Here is a 20,545-nt window from a genome sequence, read left to right as displayed (position 1 = left end):
TATTTAAATGTATGGGACCAATATCAGTTAGTAAGAGAATGATATAAATATTTGACGACTCTCATTCTTAGATTTCAGTAGTTTTCTTGACTCTATCTTTACTCACTCTAACAGATTTACAACTTTCATTTCTTGGAGATAATTTTTTAGAGATTAATCTCTTTAATGTTTATTAGCCTCCAAATTCTATCAACATACATTATACTGAAATAAATCATTATAATTCACATTTTCTCATAAATACATCTATTGAATATTCTATACTGCCTAACATGGGACATTGTTTTTAAAACCCAAAATTTAAGTATGGGTGATAGCACACAGAGATTAACCAATAATCTGTATGTCTACAAGGTGCATATTATAAAGACAAATGAGATGGGACCAAATAAACATCAACTCAGCAGTTTTTCTGGGGACTTGTACAATCTATTTCCTATCATTGATCACTTTAATCTATTTGTTTTCAGTCTGTCTGTTCAGCCATAGTTCAAAACCCAGGCATCTGTTTAGATGTAAAAAGCTCTCACAGTAATAGGAAATTTGATTTAATGATCTAAAAAATGAATGATCTTTAAGACCAAGCCATTTTACTTCTTTAAAACTATACTAGAAGGAACAGCTAAGTGAATTTCAAATTCTATTTTGACAGCAATTACAAAGCCTATAGTGAACTACTGTTCCTACTCGCCTTTCTAAACAACTTTTAACATCTCCTTTAAGGTGAATAATAAGCATCAAAATATAGTGGACTAAAATAATTCCAACTCAAATTATGGAGACGAAAAACCAAAACTTTGGTCTGTACACTGTCCTGAGTTTGATAAACTTAAATAAAAGTAATATTTTTATCATAAAGTTTCTCACTTTTGGAACATGAGGATTAAATTCCACAGCTCTATGAATTGCTTCCACAGCATTAATTTCCGCTGTGCTTAAACCTCGTCTGGAGGCTGCTTCTGGAGAGAATCTGTAAGAAAACCACAAAATTAAGAAATGAATATTTAAAAAAATATGGATTTAGATCATAATCTAATCAGAGTTTCTGGTGATGATCAAAGACAAAACCAAATAACTACTAAACATCAAATTAAAGCCTTGGTCCAACATATAATAAAGGCAGCATAAGAAATGGAAACCACCGAAGCTGGTTTGGCTCAGTGGATAGAGCGTCGGCCTGGGGACTGGAAGGTCCCAGGTTTGATTCCGGTCAAGGGCATGCACCTGGGTTGCGGACACATCCCCAGTAAGAGATGTGCAGGAGGCAACTGATCGATGTTTCTAACTCTCTATCTCTCTCCCTTCCTCTCTGTAAAAAATCAATAAAATATATTTTAAAAAAAAAGAAAGAAAGAAATGGAAACCTTCAAATTTAGGTAACGAAAGACTTCAGAATAAGATCATTTAAGGCACACTTTTATTTTGAGAATAAAATATGAAAGGCTACATGGGGATATCCAGAGAATCTCCCAAAACAGAAGTACATTCTTATCAAATTTTCACGAAAAGGAAACAGACTGTGAATACTCCATTTTAATTCATGTAAATAGTAATCTAGAGTAACCAACCTTTTGGTTGGTTTCTGAATATCTTATTTGTGGAATAAAGTGAAATTCGTTAAAGGCAGCCACAAATGCAAGGAATACAGAACAATTCAGAATTATAATCTCAGAACAGATAGTATGAAATTGTTTCCCCTATCACACATCTTATCATTATCATCATAGCTACTGTGTACTATACTAGTATGTACTCTCTGTCTAGCATTGTTTTAGTCATTTAGCACACGTAATCCTCACAGAACCACCCTACAGTACTATTATCCTTATTTTACAGATGAGGAAGAGACTCAAACTGATTAACTTGCCCAAAGATCCACACCTGGTATATGGTAGACTTGAATATGAGCCCAGGTTTACTTCAGCTCTAAAAAAAGTTTACTTTGCTCTTTCTACTACACATAGTCCGAAGTCTCAGAGTCTCCTAAGATCAAGGTTATTCAGAAGGAAGTAGAGAGGAAAGTGAACATTGCTCGAAGTCAGTGGATGGCAAACATAATACTGAGTTCAGCAGTCTTTCTAAATTATTGTGGTTCCCATAACTACTTACTTATCTGAAACAGTCCTTGTCTTCAACAGTGCTGCTGTATAACAGATTGCTGCTGACTTTGGAAGGCTTATATCTGTAATAATAATTTTCAGTTTAGGTAAGAATTACCAAAAATATCTGAAGACAATTTTTAATAAAAGTAATTCATACGACAAATTCAACAGCTATAATATACTAGTAGTACTAGAAGCATGTGGACATGTAAGTTGGAAGACCTGAGTTCGAATCTTGATTCTACTATTTACTAGCTATGCATCCTTGAACCAGCAATTTTTTATTTTAGTGTTGCTGTCACACTTTAATTCAGAAGTCAGTATAAAAGTTTAATACATGTAGCGAATTGCAGTGAGACAGGAGTAGGTTTTGTTTGTCTATAAGCAACTTCTTTAACCTCAGTTTAGAAAAATGGTACTTTTCTGGAAGAAATTAAATTAACTTATGTCTGTGAAAGCCCTCAGCATAATGGTAAAAAGTACTCGACAAATGTTTATAATAATCTGCTTTCAAAATATACTATTCAGGGGGAAAGGCATAGTATAGCTGAAACTACTATGTAAAAACTCTACCTATTCAGAGAGAAAAACTAAGATTCAAAAAACAATAGAAATATTTAAATCCAGGTAATACAACCATGGGTGATTTTAATTTTTTCTTCTCCCCATGATTTTACATTTTCTACATTTTCTTAAATGATAATTTGCTATAAAATAAAAGATTAATTTGGAACTATAATAAAATTAATTATATAAATATTTCCTAAAGAATGCACAAAATAGAAAAATCAATTGTGATACACTTCATAAACAAAACAAAGGATAAAAAATTCATTTGATAAACAATGAAATAAAATAAAACACAAATTCATTTGATGATATCAACAGATGTAGAAAAAGCATTGAAAAGATTCAACATCTATTTATGATAAAAACTCTCAGCAAAGTGGGGATAAAGGGAACATACCTTCAAACATTAAGGCTATATATGAAAACTACAGCTAACATCATAATAACGAAGCATTGGAAGCTTTTTCTTCCTCTAAGATTGAGAATAAGACAAAGATGTCCACTTTCACTACACGTATCTATAATAATAAAAGCATAATATGCTAATTAGACAGGACGGCCGAACGACCTTTCAGACATCCTTCTGGACGACCTTCTGGATGAAGCCGGGGCTGCAAGGGCCAAGGCAAGCCTCTGTGGCTGTGAGGGCTGGGCCCCTTGCACAAATTTCGTGCATCAGGTCTCTAGTTCAACATAATTCAACATAATATTGGAAGTTCTAGTCACAGCAATCAGACAGAAAGAGAAATAAAAAGAAAATTGGAAAGAAAAATGTAAAAATGTCACTATTTGCAAACGACATGATACCCTAAAGATTCCACCAAAAATACATTAAAACTAATAAATGAAGTCAGTAAAATCTGAGAATACAAAATTAATACTCAGAAATATATTGCATTTTTACACACTAGTAACAAACTATCAGAAAGAGAAATTAAGAACACAACCCTAATTATAATTGCATCAAAAAGAATAAAATACTGCCTGGCCGGTATGGCTCAGTGGTTGAGCATTGACCCATAAACCAGGAGGTCATGATTCGATTCCCGGTTAGAGCACATGCCTGGGTTGTAGGCTTGATCCCCAGTGGGGGCATGTAGAAGGCAGCCGATCGATGATGTTTCTCTCTCATCGATGTTTTTAACTTTCTATCCCTTTCCCTTTCTCTTTCTCTAAAAATCAATAAAAACACATTTTTTAAAAAAAACAGAATAAAATACATAGTAATAAATTTAACCAAAGAGATAAAAGATCTCTGCTATTAAAACTATAAGACATTGATGAAAGAAATTGAAGAAGACACAAATAAATGGAAGGATATACCATGCTCATGGATTGGAAGAATTAATATTGTCAAAATCCATATCACCCAAAGCAATCTATGGATTTAATGCAATCCCTATCAAAATACCAATGGCATTTTTCATAGAACTAGAACAAATAATCCTAAAATTTATGTGGAACCGTACAAAAAACACATAGCCAAAGCAATCTTGAGGAAAAAAAAAAAACAGAGTTGGAGGTATTATGCTACCTAAATTCAAATTATATTACAAAGCTATAATAATCAAAACAGTATGGTCTTGGGTGGCACAAAACAGATCAATGGAGCAGAATAGAGAGCCCAGAAGTAAACCCAAGCTTATATGGTCAAATTAATCTATGACAAAGGAGGCAAGAATATACAATGGGGTAAAGACAATAGTATTGGAAAAACTAGGTAGATACATGCAATAAAATGAAACCAGACTACTTTCTTATACCATATACAAAAATAAACTCAAAATTGATTAAAGACCTAAAACCATAAAACTCCTAGAAGGAAACATAGCCAATAAACTCTTTGACAATGGACTTACCAATATTTTTTTAAATATATCTCTGAGGGCAAAGATAATAAAAGCAAAAGTAGACAAATGAGACTACATCAAACTAAAAGGCTTTTGTACCACAAAGGAAACCATCTACAAAACAAAATAGCAAACTAGTGACTGAGAGATCTTTAAAAAAGATACCTCTGATAAAGGATTAATATCCAAAATATATAAAGAACTCATACAACTCAACATCAAAAAAACAATTCGATTAAAAAATGGGAAGAGGGCTTAAGTAGACATTTCTCCAAAGAAGACATACTGATGGCCAACAAACACATGAAAAGATGCTCAACATCACTAATAATCAGCAAAATGCAAATCAAACCACAATGATATATCACTTCACATCTGTCAGAATGGCTATTACCAAAAAGACAACACAGAATACATGTTGGAGAGAAGGTGGAAAAAAAGAAGCCGAGGGACTGTAAACTGATAGAGCCACTATGGAAAACAGTATGGATGTTCCTCAAAAAATTAAAAATAGAACTACAATATGACCCAGCAATCCAACTTCTGGGTATTTATTCAAAGAAATCCAAAACACTAATTCAAAAAGATATGCACCCCTATGTTCACTGCAGCATTATTTACAAGAGCCAAGATATGGAAGCAACCTAAGTGTCCACTAATAGACAAATGGATAAAGATGTCATACAGAGTAATCTACACTAATAAAAGAGAAATATGCAAATTAGTGTCACTCTCCTATACCCACCAGCCAATCAGGATGAGTATGCAAATTAACCCAACAAAGATAGCAATTAATTTGCATACACAGGCGCTAAGTGAAGACTGAAGACGACTGAAGATGGCAGTGGCCATGGAGCTGGAGCGAGCAGGAGGCCTGGGTTGCTCCCAGCGACGGAGGAAGCCAAGCTTCCAGCCCACCCTGGACTCTGCTCAAGGAGTGGCCCTTGGCGACCCAGGCTTCCAGCCAGCCCTCACCTCCGCTTGAGGAGCTGGACAAAAAAAAAAAGGAGGGCCTGGGAGCAGCCAGAGCAGAGAAGCCAAGCCTCACTGCTGCGGCTGGACCAAAGGCCTGGGTTGGGTGCTGGAGGAAAACCAGTGCTGGCAGCCAGGGGAAGGAAGGCCTATTGTGCGAATCTTTGTGCAATGGGCCACTAGTATACAATAAAATATTATTTGGCCATAAAAAAAGAAAGAAATTTTGCCATTTGCTACAACATGGATGGACCTAGAGTACTATCCTAAGTGAAATAAGGCATAGTGAGAAAGACAAATACTATATGATTTCACTTATATGTGAAATCTAAAAAACAAAGTAAATGAACCAACAAAAACACAGAAATAACCAGATAGATACAGAGAACAAACTAATGGTTGCCAGATGGGAGGGGGTTAGGGAAAATGAGAGGAAAAGGTGAAGGGGATTAACAAGTATCAACTGCCAGTTATAAAATTAGTCTTTGAGATGTAAAGTACAGCATAGGAAATATCCATATATATATATATAAAAGCCAAGCGACCAGAACGACAGAATGACGAGTCGCTATGACGTGCACTGTGACGGCCAACCAGCCCAATCGGCCCCAATCAGCAACCCCGCAATCACCTGCAGCCCCTCCCCCTAGCCGGTCCTGCCCCCGATCCCCCCCAACCCAATTGGGGGCGGGGCCAGCCGACCTACCTCCTGCATCCCCTCACCCCCAGTGGCCCCCACCCATGCATGAATTCGTACACCAGGCCTCTAGTAGTCAATAATATTATAATAATTATATATGAAGTCAGATGGGTACTAGGCTTATCTGCTGATTACCTCATAGGTATATAAATGCCTAATCAATGTTATATACCTGAACTTAATTTAATATTGTATGTCAACTAAAATAAAAAATAATGCCTAAAATAATATTATTAGGAGTAAGGCCACAGAATTCCTTTGAAGTTTTCGATTTTATAGATGTTCCGGCAAATGAAGAACTAAAGAACTAAATTGCTTTTAACTTTACAAGTCTAGAATGGTAAAAACTGGGGACTCATAAAAATAACTGAAAACACAGAAGCATATCTAAGTTGTGAGTTTTATTTTAGATTTAATGAATCAGGTCCTATCTGCTGTTTTATATTTGGTTCCTAAGCTTGTTCATCATAAGCATCATAAGCAGGCCATGCATCTGATCAGTTACATATGGAAAGAATTTCTCATAAATTTCTCCATGAGCCCACAGTATTCTGAAGCACTTCGTAAGAATTCCAGATGTTTAAAAGAAATAAACTTCTCTTTCCAAGTGTAACACATTTCAAACCTGCCAAGTCATAAGGATTCCCAAGCTAATGGGTAGGAACTTACAAATGGACAAGTGTGAATAAAACTAGTATGTCCTCTTAGAGTGAAAGATATGATCAGAAGCATTGTGCTAGTTAGGATATATGCAGCTTGGGTTTAAAAGCTGATGACTCACTCAGAATGAGGAGAAACGCTATGCCTTGTAAAATTCTCCCAACTCCATTTGTGTTAAATTTGCACTGTTATAGTATAACTAAAGGCCCGAAATTCATGCATGGGTAGGGTCCCTTGGCCTGGCTGGCGATCAGAGCCGATCTGTAGGGTGAGGGCGATTGGGGGGCCCCTGCTGGCACTTGCCTTGGCCGGCCTGGCGCCACCCACTAGTCGGCCCCGCCCTCCCACCACCACCGCTGCCAGTCGCCTCTACAGGGGGAGGGGACCCCCTCTGGCACATGTCTTGGCTGGCCTGGGGCCTGAGGGCAGCTCCTGCATTGAGTGTCTGCCCCCTGGTGGTCAGTGTACGTCATAGTGACCAGTCGTTCCACCATTCGGTCGATTTGCATATTAGGCTTTTATTATATAGGATAATAAAAATAGGCATTATATTGACTTCTCACTATTAGAAGACTAGTACAAAGAAATGGAATACCTGGATTTAAGTTCAGGCTTGCCACTTCCTGGCTGGGAGACCTTACCCAATTACTTAATCTTCAACTCCAGTTTTCATTTTACTAACTGGAGATAGTAAAAATTCTTGTCCTACCACATCACAAGATTATTATAAATATCAAATAAGATAAATTATGCTTTGTAACTAAAAAGCATTGTAAAATGTTATTCTGAATTACTCCTATACATACATATTACTAAGCAACTTCTGTTAGCCTTCCCTGACGCTCCCAAACAAATGAGGTACCGTCCTTTGTGCACAGCACCTCATGCTTTTCCAATTATCTCAGCTAACACATCATGTTTCAATATAATTACTATTCATCTGTCTGTTCCACTAAACTGTAAATCGTACGTGAGCTAAGTCCATGTCCTTTTGTTCACTACTGTATGCCAAGTGCCTCACTCATAGTAGGTATTCAGCAAACAAATACTGACAGAAGAAAAGTTCCTCCTTACAGGCCTTTGCTTGCAAAATTCCTGATAAGGAAGATTCTTTTTTAAAAATTATTTATCAAATTTATTGGAGTGACATTGGTTAATAAAATTATATAGGTTTAACGTGTACAATTCTATAACACATCACCAGTATATTGTACTACGTGTTTACCACCCAAAGTCAAATCTCCTTCCATCACCATATATTTGACATCCTTTTTCCTTGGCTACCTCCCCCAACTCCTTTTTCCCTCTGGTAACCACCACACTACTGTCTGCATCTACGATTTTTTTGTGTGTGTTTTTTTGTCTTGTTTGTTCATTTGTTACTTTTTTTTTTTTTTTAAATATACTTCATTGATTTTTTACAGAGAGGAAGGGAGAGGGATAGAGAGTTAGAAACATCGATGAGAGAGAAACATCGATCAGCTGCCTCCTGCACACTCCCCACTGGGGATGTGCCTGCAACCAAGGTACATGCCCTTGACCAGAATTGAACCCGGGACCCTTGAGTCCGCAGGCTGATGCTCCATCCACTGAGCCAAACCGGTTAGGGCCATTTGTTACTTTTACTTTTATATCCCACATGAGTAAAATCATATGGTTCTTGAGTTTTTCTTTCTGACATATTTTACTTAGCATGATATTCCCAAAATCTTTGAAAGACTTTTTAAAGAATTTTGTATTAGTTTCAGGTGTATAGCATAATGGTTAGATAATAACCATATACTTTACAAAGTGTTTCCCCCAATATTTCCAGTACCCATTTGGCACCATGCATAGTTATTACAATTGAAATGACATTTCCTATGCTATACTTTGCATCCCCATGACTATTTTGTGAAGTAGCGCCAATTAGTACTTCTTAATCCCTTCACCTTTTTCACTCAGCAACCATCGATCTATATTCTGTATCTATGAGTTCTGTTTCAATTTTGTTTGTTCATTTATTTTGTTCTTTAGATTCCATATATAAGTGAAATCATAATGTATTTGTCTTTACTGACTGACTTCTCTAAACATAGCATTCTAGGTCCATCTGTACTGTCGCAAATGGTAAGATTTCATTCTTTTTTACAGTCGAGTAATCGTTTATTGTATATATGTACCACAGCTTTTTTTATCTACTCATCTATTAAACGGCACTTGAGATGCTTCCAAATCTTGGCTATTGTAAATAACACAGCAATGACCACAGGGAAGCATATATTTTTTCAAATTAGTGTTCTGGTTTCTTTGGATATACATCCAGAAGTGTAATCGCTGGATCATAAGGCAGTTCCATTTTTTAAAAATATATATTTTATTGATTTAGAGAGAGAGAAAGGGAGAGGGATAGAGAGATAGAAACACTGATAAGAGAGAAACATCATCGATCACCTGCCTCCTGTAGGCCCCCCACAGGGGATGAAGCCTGCAACCTGGGCATGTGCCCTGACCAAGAATGGAACCCGTGGTCTCTTGGCTCCTAGCTCCACACTCACCCGCTGAGCTACACCAGCCGGGCAAGGCAGTTCCATTTTTAATTTTTTGAATAGTCTCCATACTGTTTTCCACAGTGGCTGCACCAATCTGCATTCCCACCAACAGTGCATAAGGGTTCCCTTTTCACCACATCTTTTTTTTTTTTTTTAATATATTTCTTTATTGATTTCAGAGAGAAAGGAAGAGGGAGAGAGAGACAGAAACATCAATGATGAGAGAGAATCATTGACTGGCTGCCTCCTGCACACCCCCCACTGGGGATCGAGCCCACAACCCAGGCAAGTGCCCTTGGCTGGAATTGAACCCGGGACCCTTCAGTCCAAAGGCCGATACTCTATCCACTGAGCCAAACCGGCTAGGGCATCCCCATCTTCACTGACAGGTGTGAGATGGTTCTCATTGTGGTTTTAATTTGAATCACTTAGAAGATTCTTAATAGCAACTTGCACCCATGGATTCTAAATATTGACTGGTAAGAATGATAAAAGAAAATCACAGAAATACTAGAATAGAATCATACTTATGATTACATAATTTTAAAAAATTCTTTAACCATGTGATCAACTAAAACAAGTATCACTCACCATCATATTTTGCTAGGACTGCCTGAACATCTGCATAGGCCTGTAATTCTAAAAGTGATTCTAGGAGATTTTCATGGATGTTCCACATGGTAAGAGGAGGAAATTCTTTCATCAACTATATTGTAAAAGAAAAAAATATTAAAATTACAGCAAAGGAACTCAATGGAGTTGAATCAGATTCACTGATATAAAAATTCTTTTGTTTCTTAACAAAACTGTGGAGACTCTATCCTTAAGCAATAATATCTTTTCATAAAAACTATCAATTAAAAAACAATGATTCTACATTAAAATAACTGGCAACTCAAACCACATTTTTAGTTTTTTGAAGAATATGAAGGTCCAGTTATCAAATTCACTTACATCTCTCATTATTTTTACTGCTTCTCTTATTCTTCCTAATTTTCTTGCACACATTGCCAATCTTCTTTTAATATAAGCCAGTACATTGGTATCTCTCCCTATTTAAAAAAAATGACACAGCTATCATTTTTGTATTATGATTTTCTATTTCATTAACATATCCATTAATTTTATTTACTTACTCTGGCAACTTTAATTAAAATTAAATGTGTCAGAATGGAAAAATATTAATGATTATTGTATTTGGGTGATGAACATTAAATGTGGGTTCATTATACTGCTCTATTTGTGTATATGTTTGAAGGTTTTTATATTAAAAGCATAATATGTATATATTGAATTACTTTCACCTCTACCAATAGGTAACCTGAGAATATAGAAAGTAATCTGTGTATACTTGACAAATGCATGTTAATATTAATATAAAAGAAACACATACAATAGGGAGAAGTAACATTACCCTATTATTTTATGTTTCTGCATAAACAATCTATTATTTTAACATTATTTATTGTTTTAACTGAATAAAATTTTTTTTAAAATATATTTTATTGATTTTTTACAGAGAGGAAGGGAGAGGGATAGAGAGTTAGAAACATCGACTAGAGAGAAACATAGATCAGCTGCCTCCTGCATGCCCCCCACTGGGGATGTGCCAACAACCAAGGTACATGTCCTTGACCGGAATTGAACCTGGGACCCTTGAGTCTGCAGGCTGATGCTCTATCCACTGAGCCAAACCAGTTAGGACTGAATAAAGATTTTAAAGACAAAATTCCCATGGCTAGTGCAAACTTTTGCCCAATAGATAGTAACTAATAAACTATAAAACTACTTATAGAAAGAGCAAACTAACAGTTCTATAACTATCTCAACCATATTTGAGATGATACAAGGACAAACAGCCTAACTTTTATAAATGCAGTTTCATTAGTTCCAGACTGCAAGATCATATATTCTCACAGTTGTGTTTTATAACAAGCATTAATGAAACATACTGTATACATCAATATTTAGTTAGAGAGAAAACGTAAACCAAATTTTAATTTCCACAAATAAAAGATTTAGAACTTAACTGCTAGCAGATAATGCATTATGTAAACATATGTCAATTTATGGCCCACTATCTGCCAAAATCATGAAACTAAAACTCTCTGGACACACAAAAAAAGCAGGAAGCAGCAGTACTACGGATTCTAACATCTTTGGTAAAAGTGTCTCAATCATAATTGGGAGAGCATCTCTGTAAGGAGAAAGAAAGGACCTCAGTTGCTATGGCTCATAAGATCTCAAACACAACAGAGAAAAATCAACCACAGAAAGAATCCATGCCAAGTATGGCTGGTTTTTGTGCTAAAGGGGCCACTCCCTGGCACTATATAGAGATACATATAGTCTGAAGAGCAAACCAATTGATGTCCCCCTAAGATTGCTTGGGGTAAGGTAAGGATAAAGGTAATAGCTGCTTGTCATTACTAGAAGGCTCTCGTGGTTCTAAGTTGTGTTCTCCAATGACCAGCCCAATTCTCACATGAAACAAATTACTATTAAGTCTTAGAGCAGCACATCTCTCAATAACAAGAGCAGATCTGTTTCCTTCCACAAGCATTCTCTAGCCAGTATGTACTTTAGTCTTTCTAAAGATATTATGAATAGATTATCACTTAGGAAAAGTAGCTACCTCTAAGTATTAAGTTTATTATTGTTGTTTTGTGTTTTAAACATAAAAGAGCCAATTGCAGGAAGTAAAAAAACAGGTAAAAATTCGTTCTAATTTGCTTACTCAGTTGGGCTTCATGCTGAGGACTTTGGTGCTGACACTGCTGCGATCGCCTATAAATCGTTTCTCCTGCCTTGAGTGCCTGCTTAAATAACTTTTCAACATCAACAATAGTTGTTGCTTCTTCCTCAGCCAGTAGAATATATGCAGAGGCACAGCTATGGAGAAAGCAAGCAAGACAATTTTAAGTAATACAGTAAAGCAAGTATATCTCTTGGGTATGTCCCTTTGTTCTTTGTTATATTTCCCTGCCTTTCCCTACATTTTCCATCTCTTGAAGAATAAAAACAACTTCCATCAATATTTTAATTTATTAGGGGCATACTGGTATAGTCTTAATTGCACATTTTTTCCTTTCCTATCTTTCTTTCCCTCCCTTTACTTTCTTTTACTTCTGTATTCATTCTGATGTTATCCTGTATTTTCCTTTTGTGGAAGAGGGGAGAAAAGAAGATATATAAAGAATTATCTAACAGTTATTCAAGGGACTATGTACGCTAGTGGTCATGCCTGCTCTTAGTCACTATGTACTTTGTAATATCCATCAAATGGATAACGGAGGTATAGGAAAGTGTGATGTTTGACAAGAATATCACATGGCCAATTAGGCACCTTTCCAATTCGACTCGGAAACATATTCCAGGGCTAGACTTTTTTCACTACGTACACTGATATTTCCTCTGTGTGCTGCCCCATCCTCTCTTGGCCTTATCAACAATGGCACTGCAACATCCCTTTCCTCCTACAGTCCTCCTCTCACCTGTCACACCCGTGCTGACTCCAAGTTTCCCTTTTATTCACCCCACCAAAACACAGATTTCTCTTTATAACCTTTAAGTCAAAAGCTGGCTAATAAAATAACTTGTTTGGGGACAAAAAAAAGAGAAACAGAAAGTTTCCTTTCTATTCCCAGAAATAACTAGTTCATTTCTCTTATAGAGACGTCCTAGTTCTGATTATCTAAGCATAGGTTGTCCAGTATTGTGGTCACTGGCCTCATGTAGTTACTGAGCACTTGAAATGTGTCTAGTGCAAACTGAGATGCACACCAGTCAGTGTATGTCAGTGTTAAACGCACACTGAATTTTGAAGACTTAAAAGAATATAAAATACTTCATTAACAATTTATTTTTAATGTTGAATATATTTTAAAACATATTAATATGTTGAATGTAGCTAAATAAAATGTATTATTCAAGTTAACTGCATATATTTTTTTACTTCTTAAATGTGGCTACCAGAAAATTTAATGTTACATATATGATTTGCATTACAATAGGGGAGAAATTATTAATAAAAGTACAAGGTGAGCACGGAACAAAAGTGATGGCAAGATAGCAACAAAAAATTGGAGACAAGTCCTGCCTGGTATGGCTCATTTGGTTGAGCATCATCCCATGCACCAAGAAGTCATGGGTTTGATTCTAGGTCAGGGCACATGCCCAGGTTGTGGGCTTGATCCCCAGTAAGGGGCATGCAGAAGGCAGCCAATTGATCAATCTATTGATGTTTCTCTCTCTCTCCCTCTCCCTTCCTCTCTCTCTAAAATCAATTAAAACATATTTTTAAAAAATCTTTTTCATTGGGGACAAGACAGATCTTTCATTTGGAAAATGCAAATCATACCATTTCAGCATCCTTCAACTAATACCTTAATTTGAAGCATATAATGATTTCACTAATCAACAGAGACTTTTTCATTACATTGGATTAAATTAATCTGTCTATCCTTATGAATTAATTATTTTAGCTTCATAGTAAGTTTTGAAATCAGGAAGTAAGTCCTCTAACTTTATTCTTCTTTTACAAGACTGTTTTGGCTATTTGAGATCTCTTGCAATTCTAAGTGAATTTTATAATCAGCTTGTCCTTTCTGCAAAAAATAGCAACTGACATTTTGATTGAAATTACATTGAATTTGTAGATCAACTGGGGGAGTACTGCCATCTTAACAATATTAAGTCTTCAATCCATGAACATGGGATGTCTTTCCATTTATTTAGGTCTTCTTTAACTTCTTTCAACAATACTTTTTAGTTTTTAGTGTACAAGTCTTCTACCTCCTTGGTTAAACTTATTCTTTTTTTTTTTTTTTAATTGATTTCAGAGAGGAAGGGAGAGGGAGAGAGAGAGAGAGAAACATCAATGATGAGAATCACTGATCGACTGCCCCCCACTGAGGATTGAGGCTGCAACCCTGACATGTGCGCTGACTGGGAATGGAACCATGACCTCCTGGTTTATAGGTCCATTCTCAACCACCGAGCCACATCAGCTGAGCTAAAGGTCTTAAGTATTTTAATATTTCTTATGCTATTGTAAATGGAATTGTTTTCTTATTTTCCTTTTCAGATAGTTCATTGCTAGTGTATAGAAATACAACTTATTTTTATGTGTTGATCTTGTCTCTTGCAACTTTGTTGATGTCATTTATTAGCTCTGATAATTTGTGTGTGTGTGTGTATATATATTCTTTACAATATCCTGCATGTATTATGTCATCTGTGAATAGTGATAGATCGGTATGCTCAATAGTGTACCAAAGGTTTCTTAGGTTCTGTTCATTTTCTTCATTCCTTTATTTTTATTTCTCCTCAGACTAGGTAATCTTAATTGATCTAAATTCAGTTTCCTGATTTTTTCTGCCTGCTCAAATCTGTTGCTGTATTCATATAGAAAAATTTTTATTTTGGTGATATTTTTCAACTCTAGAATTTCTATTTAGTTCCTTTTACTTATTTCTATCTCTTTCTACCTACTTTTTAATGATGAGACATAATTCTCCTATTTTCCTTTAATTCTTTGTACATGGCTTCCTTTACCTTTTTGAGCATGTTTAAAATAGTTGATTTAGACCCGGCTGGTGTGGCTCAGTCAGTTGAGCATTCCCCTATGCACTGTAAAGATGCCAGTCTGATTGTCAGGGCACATACACAAGTTGTGGTTTAATCTCCAGTTAGGATGTATGTGGAAGGCAATCGATTGGTGTTTCTCACATCAATGTTTCTCTCTCTTTCTACGTCTCTCTCTAAAATCAATTAAAAACACATTTTAAAAAATAAAAGTTTATTTAAAGACTCTGTCTAGAAAGTACAAAGTCTGGGCTTCCTCAAGGACAATTTCTATTCATTTCCTTTCTTTTCTGTGTATGGGGCATATTTTGTTTCTTTTGCATGTCTTGTAATTTGTTCTTGAAAACTGGGAATTTTGAATATTATAATCTGGAAACTCTAAAAATCAGATTTCTTCTCCTCCCCAAAGTTTGTTGTTACTGCTTATTGTAGTTGTTTGTTTAGTGACTTTCTGACTTATTTTGTAAAGTTCGTATTCTCTATCATGTGTGGCCAATATGGTTAAGATGGCAGTACTCCTTCAGCTTACTGGGCAGCCAGTAAATTTGGTAAAGATTGCCCTAAACACTTGGAACCAAAAACAAGTCTTTGCAGGTGGCTTTGTGTGTGTTTGTGTGTGTATGTGTTGGGGCACACCTTCAACATTCAATCAGCCAGTTTATAACTCTGCCTTAGCCTTCACTTTCTGTTTGTACAGAAGCTGAGAATTAGACAAACATGGGAGCTTAGGGTCTTCTTAAGCATGTACCTTGGGCAGGTGTGCAGCCTTTGAGATTTTCAGGAATATGTGGTAGCTTTTCAAAATCTCTATTTCCAAAGTATCTCATTCCCCAGCTTTCCTCCAAAGCTTTGATTTGTCTATTTTTTGCCCCAACTTTTATCCCTTGCCCCAGGCAGCAGGAACTAGTGTATTTGCCTTTAAATGTTTTAACAAGTGCCCCTCCCCCCAATGTAGTTGTGTCAGTACGGGTGAGTTCCAAATTATCCTAAAGAAAGGCAAGTCCCTTGGGCTGGTCCTTCAAATAAACAACCACAATTCTTTGAGAACTAGGTCCATTCTACTTCTTCTGGAAGTAGGAACCTATTACCAGGATTTGGACTGTTGTTTCCACGTGTGCCACTGAACTAGGGAGTAGGGGATGGGGCCAGTGTAATTTAAAACATTACAAAGCTCTCTTACAGAAAGTCAACTGTTGTTTTTTTTTAATTTATGAAGCATTCTCCAAGTTGCTATAAAGTTTTGATTCGTTTCCAGAGTTTCAATAAAGTTGATTTACTGCTTTTGGAATTCCCTATACTACCATTTTTCTTCTGCTTTGGGAAGCTCTTCTTAATAAGGATAATATATCTGGGGAGAGAGGGAAGGAGGAGGAACACAGGGGACAATGCTCATTTCACACTATTCAGGAAGTATACCCTGATTAATCCCGACTGGGGCCATATTTTAGTATTAGATTAATACACATTGATCTGTCTCATTTAAATATTAAGTTGACTTCTGATTTTACATTTTGTCTTTTCAAAATATAAAGTTTATACAAAGAGCTATAAAAAATGCTTGTTAACATGAAAAAAATTAAGTTAGAGCTACATTTTACTTATCTTGAATCCCCATCTCATGCCTCCCATCCCATTAGTAACTAAAGTTCGCAGGGCTGAATGAATGCTTTAAATGAATGATTTAAATGAAAAACAAAATTAAAACAAGTAGCATAGTATTTTAGTACTCTTTAATATCAAGTATTATCACCAATTAGATCAGCACTCTCTATTTTAAAAAGTATTTCTATCATAATTTCTATTCAATGCATAGATAAGTTTACTTTCAGAAGCAAAATACATATCGGTGAACATGACAAATTTTGTCTCTAGTATGCAAAAAGAGAAAGGGGATTGCTAATGACTCCAAGTATCTAAGAAACAGACAAAAGGAAACATTAAATCATTTGCCTGGGTTTCCTTCAAAACAAATTTATTTTCCATATATTTCAAACTTACTCATTGTTTAATTCTAAAGCTTGGTAGGCTGCTTTAATTCGAGATAAAGGATTTCTTTCCCTCCATGCCTTCTGCATAACTGTAGGAAAAATATTTCAAAAAGTAGATGAGATGTAAACATAAATAATCTTATGCAAAACATATGAAGAATGAGCTAGGAGAGTAAACAAAGACTTAAATAACATGTTCTTAAATGTAAGAAACAAGAAATTGGGGTGCTAGCTCACATTAACCTTATGAGAATTTATATTAAATTTGGAAGTTTCACATATAATAAAAAGAAATATACTGTTTTTCTGGTCTATTTTAATAACAACACATAGTTGGTCCGACGGTTGTGGGTTATTGTTAAGCTGATTAACATTGTTAAGCTAATAACAACACATAAGGTACTTAATCAAATTAATCATATCATTATACATGAACATTTACATACTATATGCATATAAAAATTGAGTTTGAGTGACATAATCAATATGAAATATTCTAGCTCTTTATCATTTTGAAAAGGTTCTTTGGAACTGCTAGAAATATATAAAACAGTTAAAAATAAAGTCTTTGCCTAATCAATGATTCAATCTAGGAAGAATGTCTGAATTTACATTTTGTATTCAAAGGGGGGGATTAATTTAGAATATAGTGCATTTAAGGAAAATGTCAGTTTCTACAAAGACTCAACAAAAGCCTGAATTAGAATCTCTCTGAAATAACAATATCAGCTATCATTTACAGTACCAAACGAAAGTTTCACACTAAGTAAAGTTTCTTAAAAATTAAACAAATAAAGTAGATTCATGAAACTATCTGGCCTATTTCAAGGTTGATAAGAAAAATAGAGAATCTATAAATGTTGTTTTTGGAATAAAACCCACAACTGTCCAGAAAGAATAATGTGGAAAATGTGTGAGTTTTCCTTTGGAAACAAAATATTAGTCTTGGCTTAGAAAATAAGACAGTATATTCTACTTGAGTAACAAAAATACATTTCTAATATCAAACATGTCACCAGCTAGCTGACAGCTAATGCTTCCTCAACTTGACAAACTGATGCACATCAGCACCCATCTGATAATAACCAGGTAAATAGCATTTTACTGAAACATTAAAATACAACACAAAATTAAATGTAATATTAGATTTGCCATTTTTGATGGTGGGTTCACTTCTATAAGTTACATGATACAAGTCAAATTTTGTGAATCTTTACCAATATTTTATTTTTAAATTTAAAAATGTATTTATTTAGAAGCATTCAGAATGTCAACAAAACAGCTGCAACTTTTTTGCAATTACAGAATGGTATTCAGTTAACAGAACAAGAATTATTTCATATAAATTGCATCAGAGACAACTGATGATGAAAAAATTACCATCCCCATATATAATTCGTGCTGTGCACCAACAAGAACCTGCTTTAAATTTCCATGGCAATTTACACCTCCATACTGTACCAAGCAAGGTTAGTGGCTACCGAGAATATCACCAGGACAGGACTGTCTAAAAACACATTTGGTAGTGTGTTAACTATACAAAAAAAGGACACAAATCTTACACAGCCTTACATTTCAATTTTTTTCTTCAGAAGGAGTGATTTGTGTATGGGAGGCGGGTTAAATGCTTTAAAGACAAGAAAAGAAAACTACGCTAGAACCAACTTATTTAGCATCATCCTCTTCTTCCTCCTCCTCCGCCTCCTCCTCATCTTCGTTTTCTTGCTTTTTTCTTTTTCAGGCTTAACAACTCCCTTTTTTGCCTCATCAGGCTCTTCTCTAGCTCAATATGCAGTGATACCCTTCTTGTAGTTCTCCTTCAGCTTAGCAGCCTTCCTTTCATAAGGCTGCCTGTCCTCTGCAGCAGTGTGATTTCATATCCCCAGCTTCTTTGCAACATCACCAATGATCAGGCCAGGATGCTCTCCTTTGATTTTGGAGCGATACTCAGAACAAACAAGAAAAAGGCTGAAGGAGGCCTCTTGGGTGCATTGGGGTCCTTGAATTTCCTTTTTATTTCCCCTTTAGAAAGGATATATAAGTTTTCATTTCTCTTTCATAAGAGGCCTTGTCCACCTTTGCCATGTCTTCAAACTTTCCTTTCTCTTCAGCCGACATGGTCTTCCACCTCTCTGAGCACTTCTTAGAAAACTCTAAGAAGTTGACTGAAGTACTTGGGCACTTCCTCCTTGTGCTCTTCCTGGCAGGTTTGCACAAAGAAGGCATACGAAGACATTGTCTCTTGGCTTCTTAGATCTCCTTTGCCCATTTTCAAAAAAAATTTTTTTAATTGATTTAGAGAGAGGGAGAGAAAGAGAGAAAGAGAGAGCGAAGAGAAGGAGGGGGAGAGAAAGGAGAGAGGAAGAGAGAGAGAGATGAGAGAGAAACATCAACTGGCTGCCTCCCACATGCACCCCAACTGGGGATCGAACCCGCAACCAGGCTATGTGTCCTGACTAGGAATCGAACCCCTACCTTTTGGTGTACAGGACAATGCTCCAACCAACTGAGCCACACTGGCCAGGAACTGCCCATGTTTAATTACTTTTCCTCAGGGAGCACACAGTCGCCAAGTGCCCGCACCCGCCCTGACACTGTCTCTATGGAGCTCAATATACTGTGATGGCGCTCTTTACCAACATTTTAAATGGTTTGGTATTCTAATATATTAAGAATATATCTCAACTTATTTAACCAATTCTCTTTTGATGGACAATTAGATTACATCCAATTTTTTGCACCAGGCCTCTAGTTTTTTTACTAAACAGAAATATTGTGAAAACACATTTCAATATCTACCTTTGTATACCTGACCAAGAAGTGGAATGGTTGGTTAAAATGTATGCATCTTTTAAAAGATTCTGAATTTATACTCCAAAATTCCTCTCAATAAAATTGCATTAATTTACATTATTTCAGGCAGTGCAGAAGAGTGATTGCTTCCCTACTTCCTTACCAACACTGAATAATATCAGTCTTTATTAATACATGAAAATGATCTCATTTGCATTTACATGTCTTTTATTTCTAGTAAGGTCATCAAATCCAGCTTTAAGCATTTTTTCTTATTCTTTTGTTTTCAACTGCACTATCCAGCCTCTCAATATTATTCTTCACAACCAATGCAGTTCTAAGTCAAAGGGGAAATAAAGTAAAGGAAGAAAAATATGTATTTCCTTCTAAGAAAAGGTTAAGGAATAATTTAAAGCAAAATGCTGATTTAGTATTCACCTGTCCACTTTAAGAGCTCTCAATATGCTTAAAAATAACACAAGCAGTTAGCAATTCAATCAAATTTATTTATTTTCAATTTAAATAATATTCTAACATGCTAATAAACAGAAAAGACACTAGCATTTATCTCAAGATCAGGAATCACAAATATTAATGCCTACAAAGACTAGGCAAAAAACATAAATGAATGAACTAAAAACATATGCACTGTCTAAAGAAGAATCACAGCTCAGGTCTAATTGATTAATGCCAAGTAGAAATGTAGGTCCAAGTATGCCATATTTTCCAAATTTCTAAAGTGTAAATCTGAATTTTAATGTTGTCTCCTAGTTTTTAAATGTTGAAAAAAAAA

The 20,545-nt window shown here is 35.6% G+C and overlaps 1 protein-coding gene across 9 annotated transcripts in view; it reads right to left on the bottom strand.

Moving 5' to 3' along the window:
* Positions 1–20,545, bottom strand: part of ST7L (suppression of tumorigenicity 7 like) — a 112,990-nt gene that overhangs the window by 75,841 nt on the left and 16,604 nt on the right. For 8 of the 9 annotated variants that reach the window (XR_004973245.1, XR_004973248.1, XR_004973247.1 and 5 more), the window contains 6 exons: positions 16,970–17,048; positions 12,123–12,277; positions 10,340–10,437; positions 9,977–10,091; positions 2,110–2,182; positions 868–970 (listed from right to left, as the gene is read on the bottom strand). Coding sequence is in view for 4 of the 9 variants with exons in the window: in XM_036342990.1 (XP_036198883.1) it covers positions 868–970; positions 2,110–2,182; positions 9,977–10,091; positions 10,340–10,437; positions 12,123–12,277; positions 16,970–17,048 (623 nt within the window). In the remaining 5 variants the exon portion in view is untranslated. The remainder of the gene's footprint in view (positions 1–867; positions 971–2,109; positions 2,183–9,976; positions 10,092–10,339; positions 10,438–12,122; positions 12,278–16,969; positions 17,049–20,545) is intronic. The other variant, XR_004973246.1, reaches the window with a different exon arrangement.

Source organism: Myotis myotis, unplaced genomic scaffold, assembly GCF_014108235.1.
Source record: "Myotis myotis isolate mMyoMyo1 unplaced genomic scaffold, mMyoMyo1.p scaffold_m19_p_18, whole genome shotgun sequence".
Lineage (NCBI taxonomy): Eukaryota > Metazoa > Chordata > Mammalia > Chiroptera > Vespertilionidae > Myotis > Myotis myotis.
The sequence above is the reverse complement of the archived record's forward strand: the minus strand, read 5'-3'. Positions and strand labels throughout refer to the sequence as shown.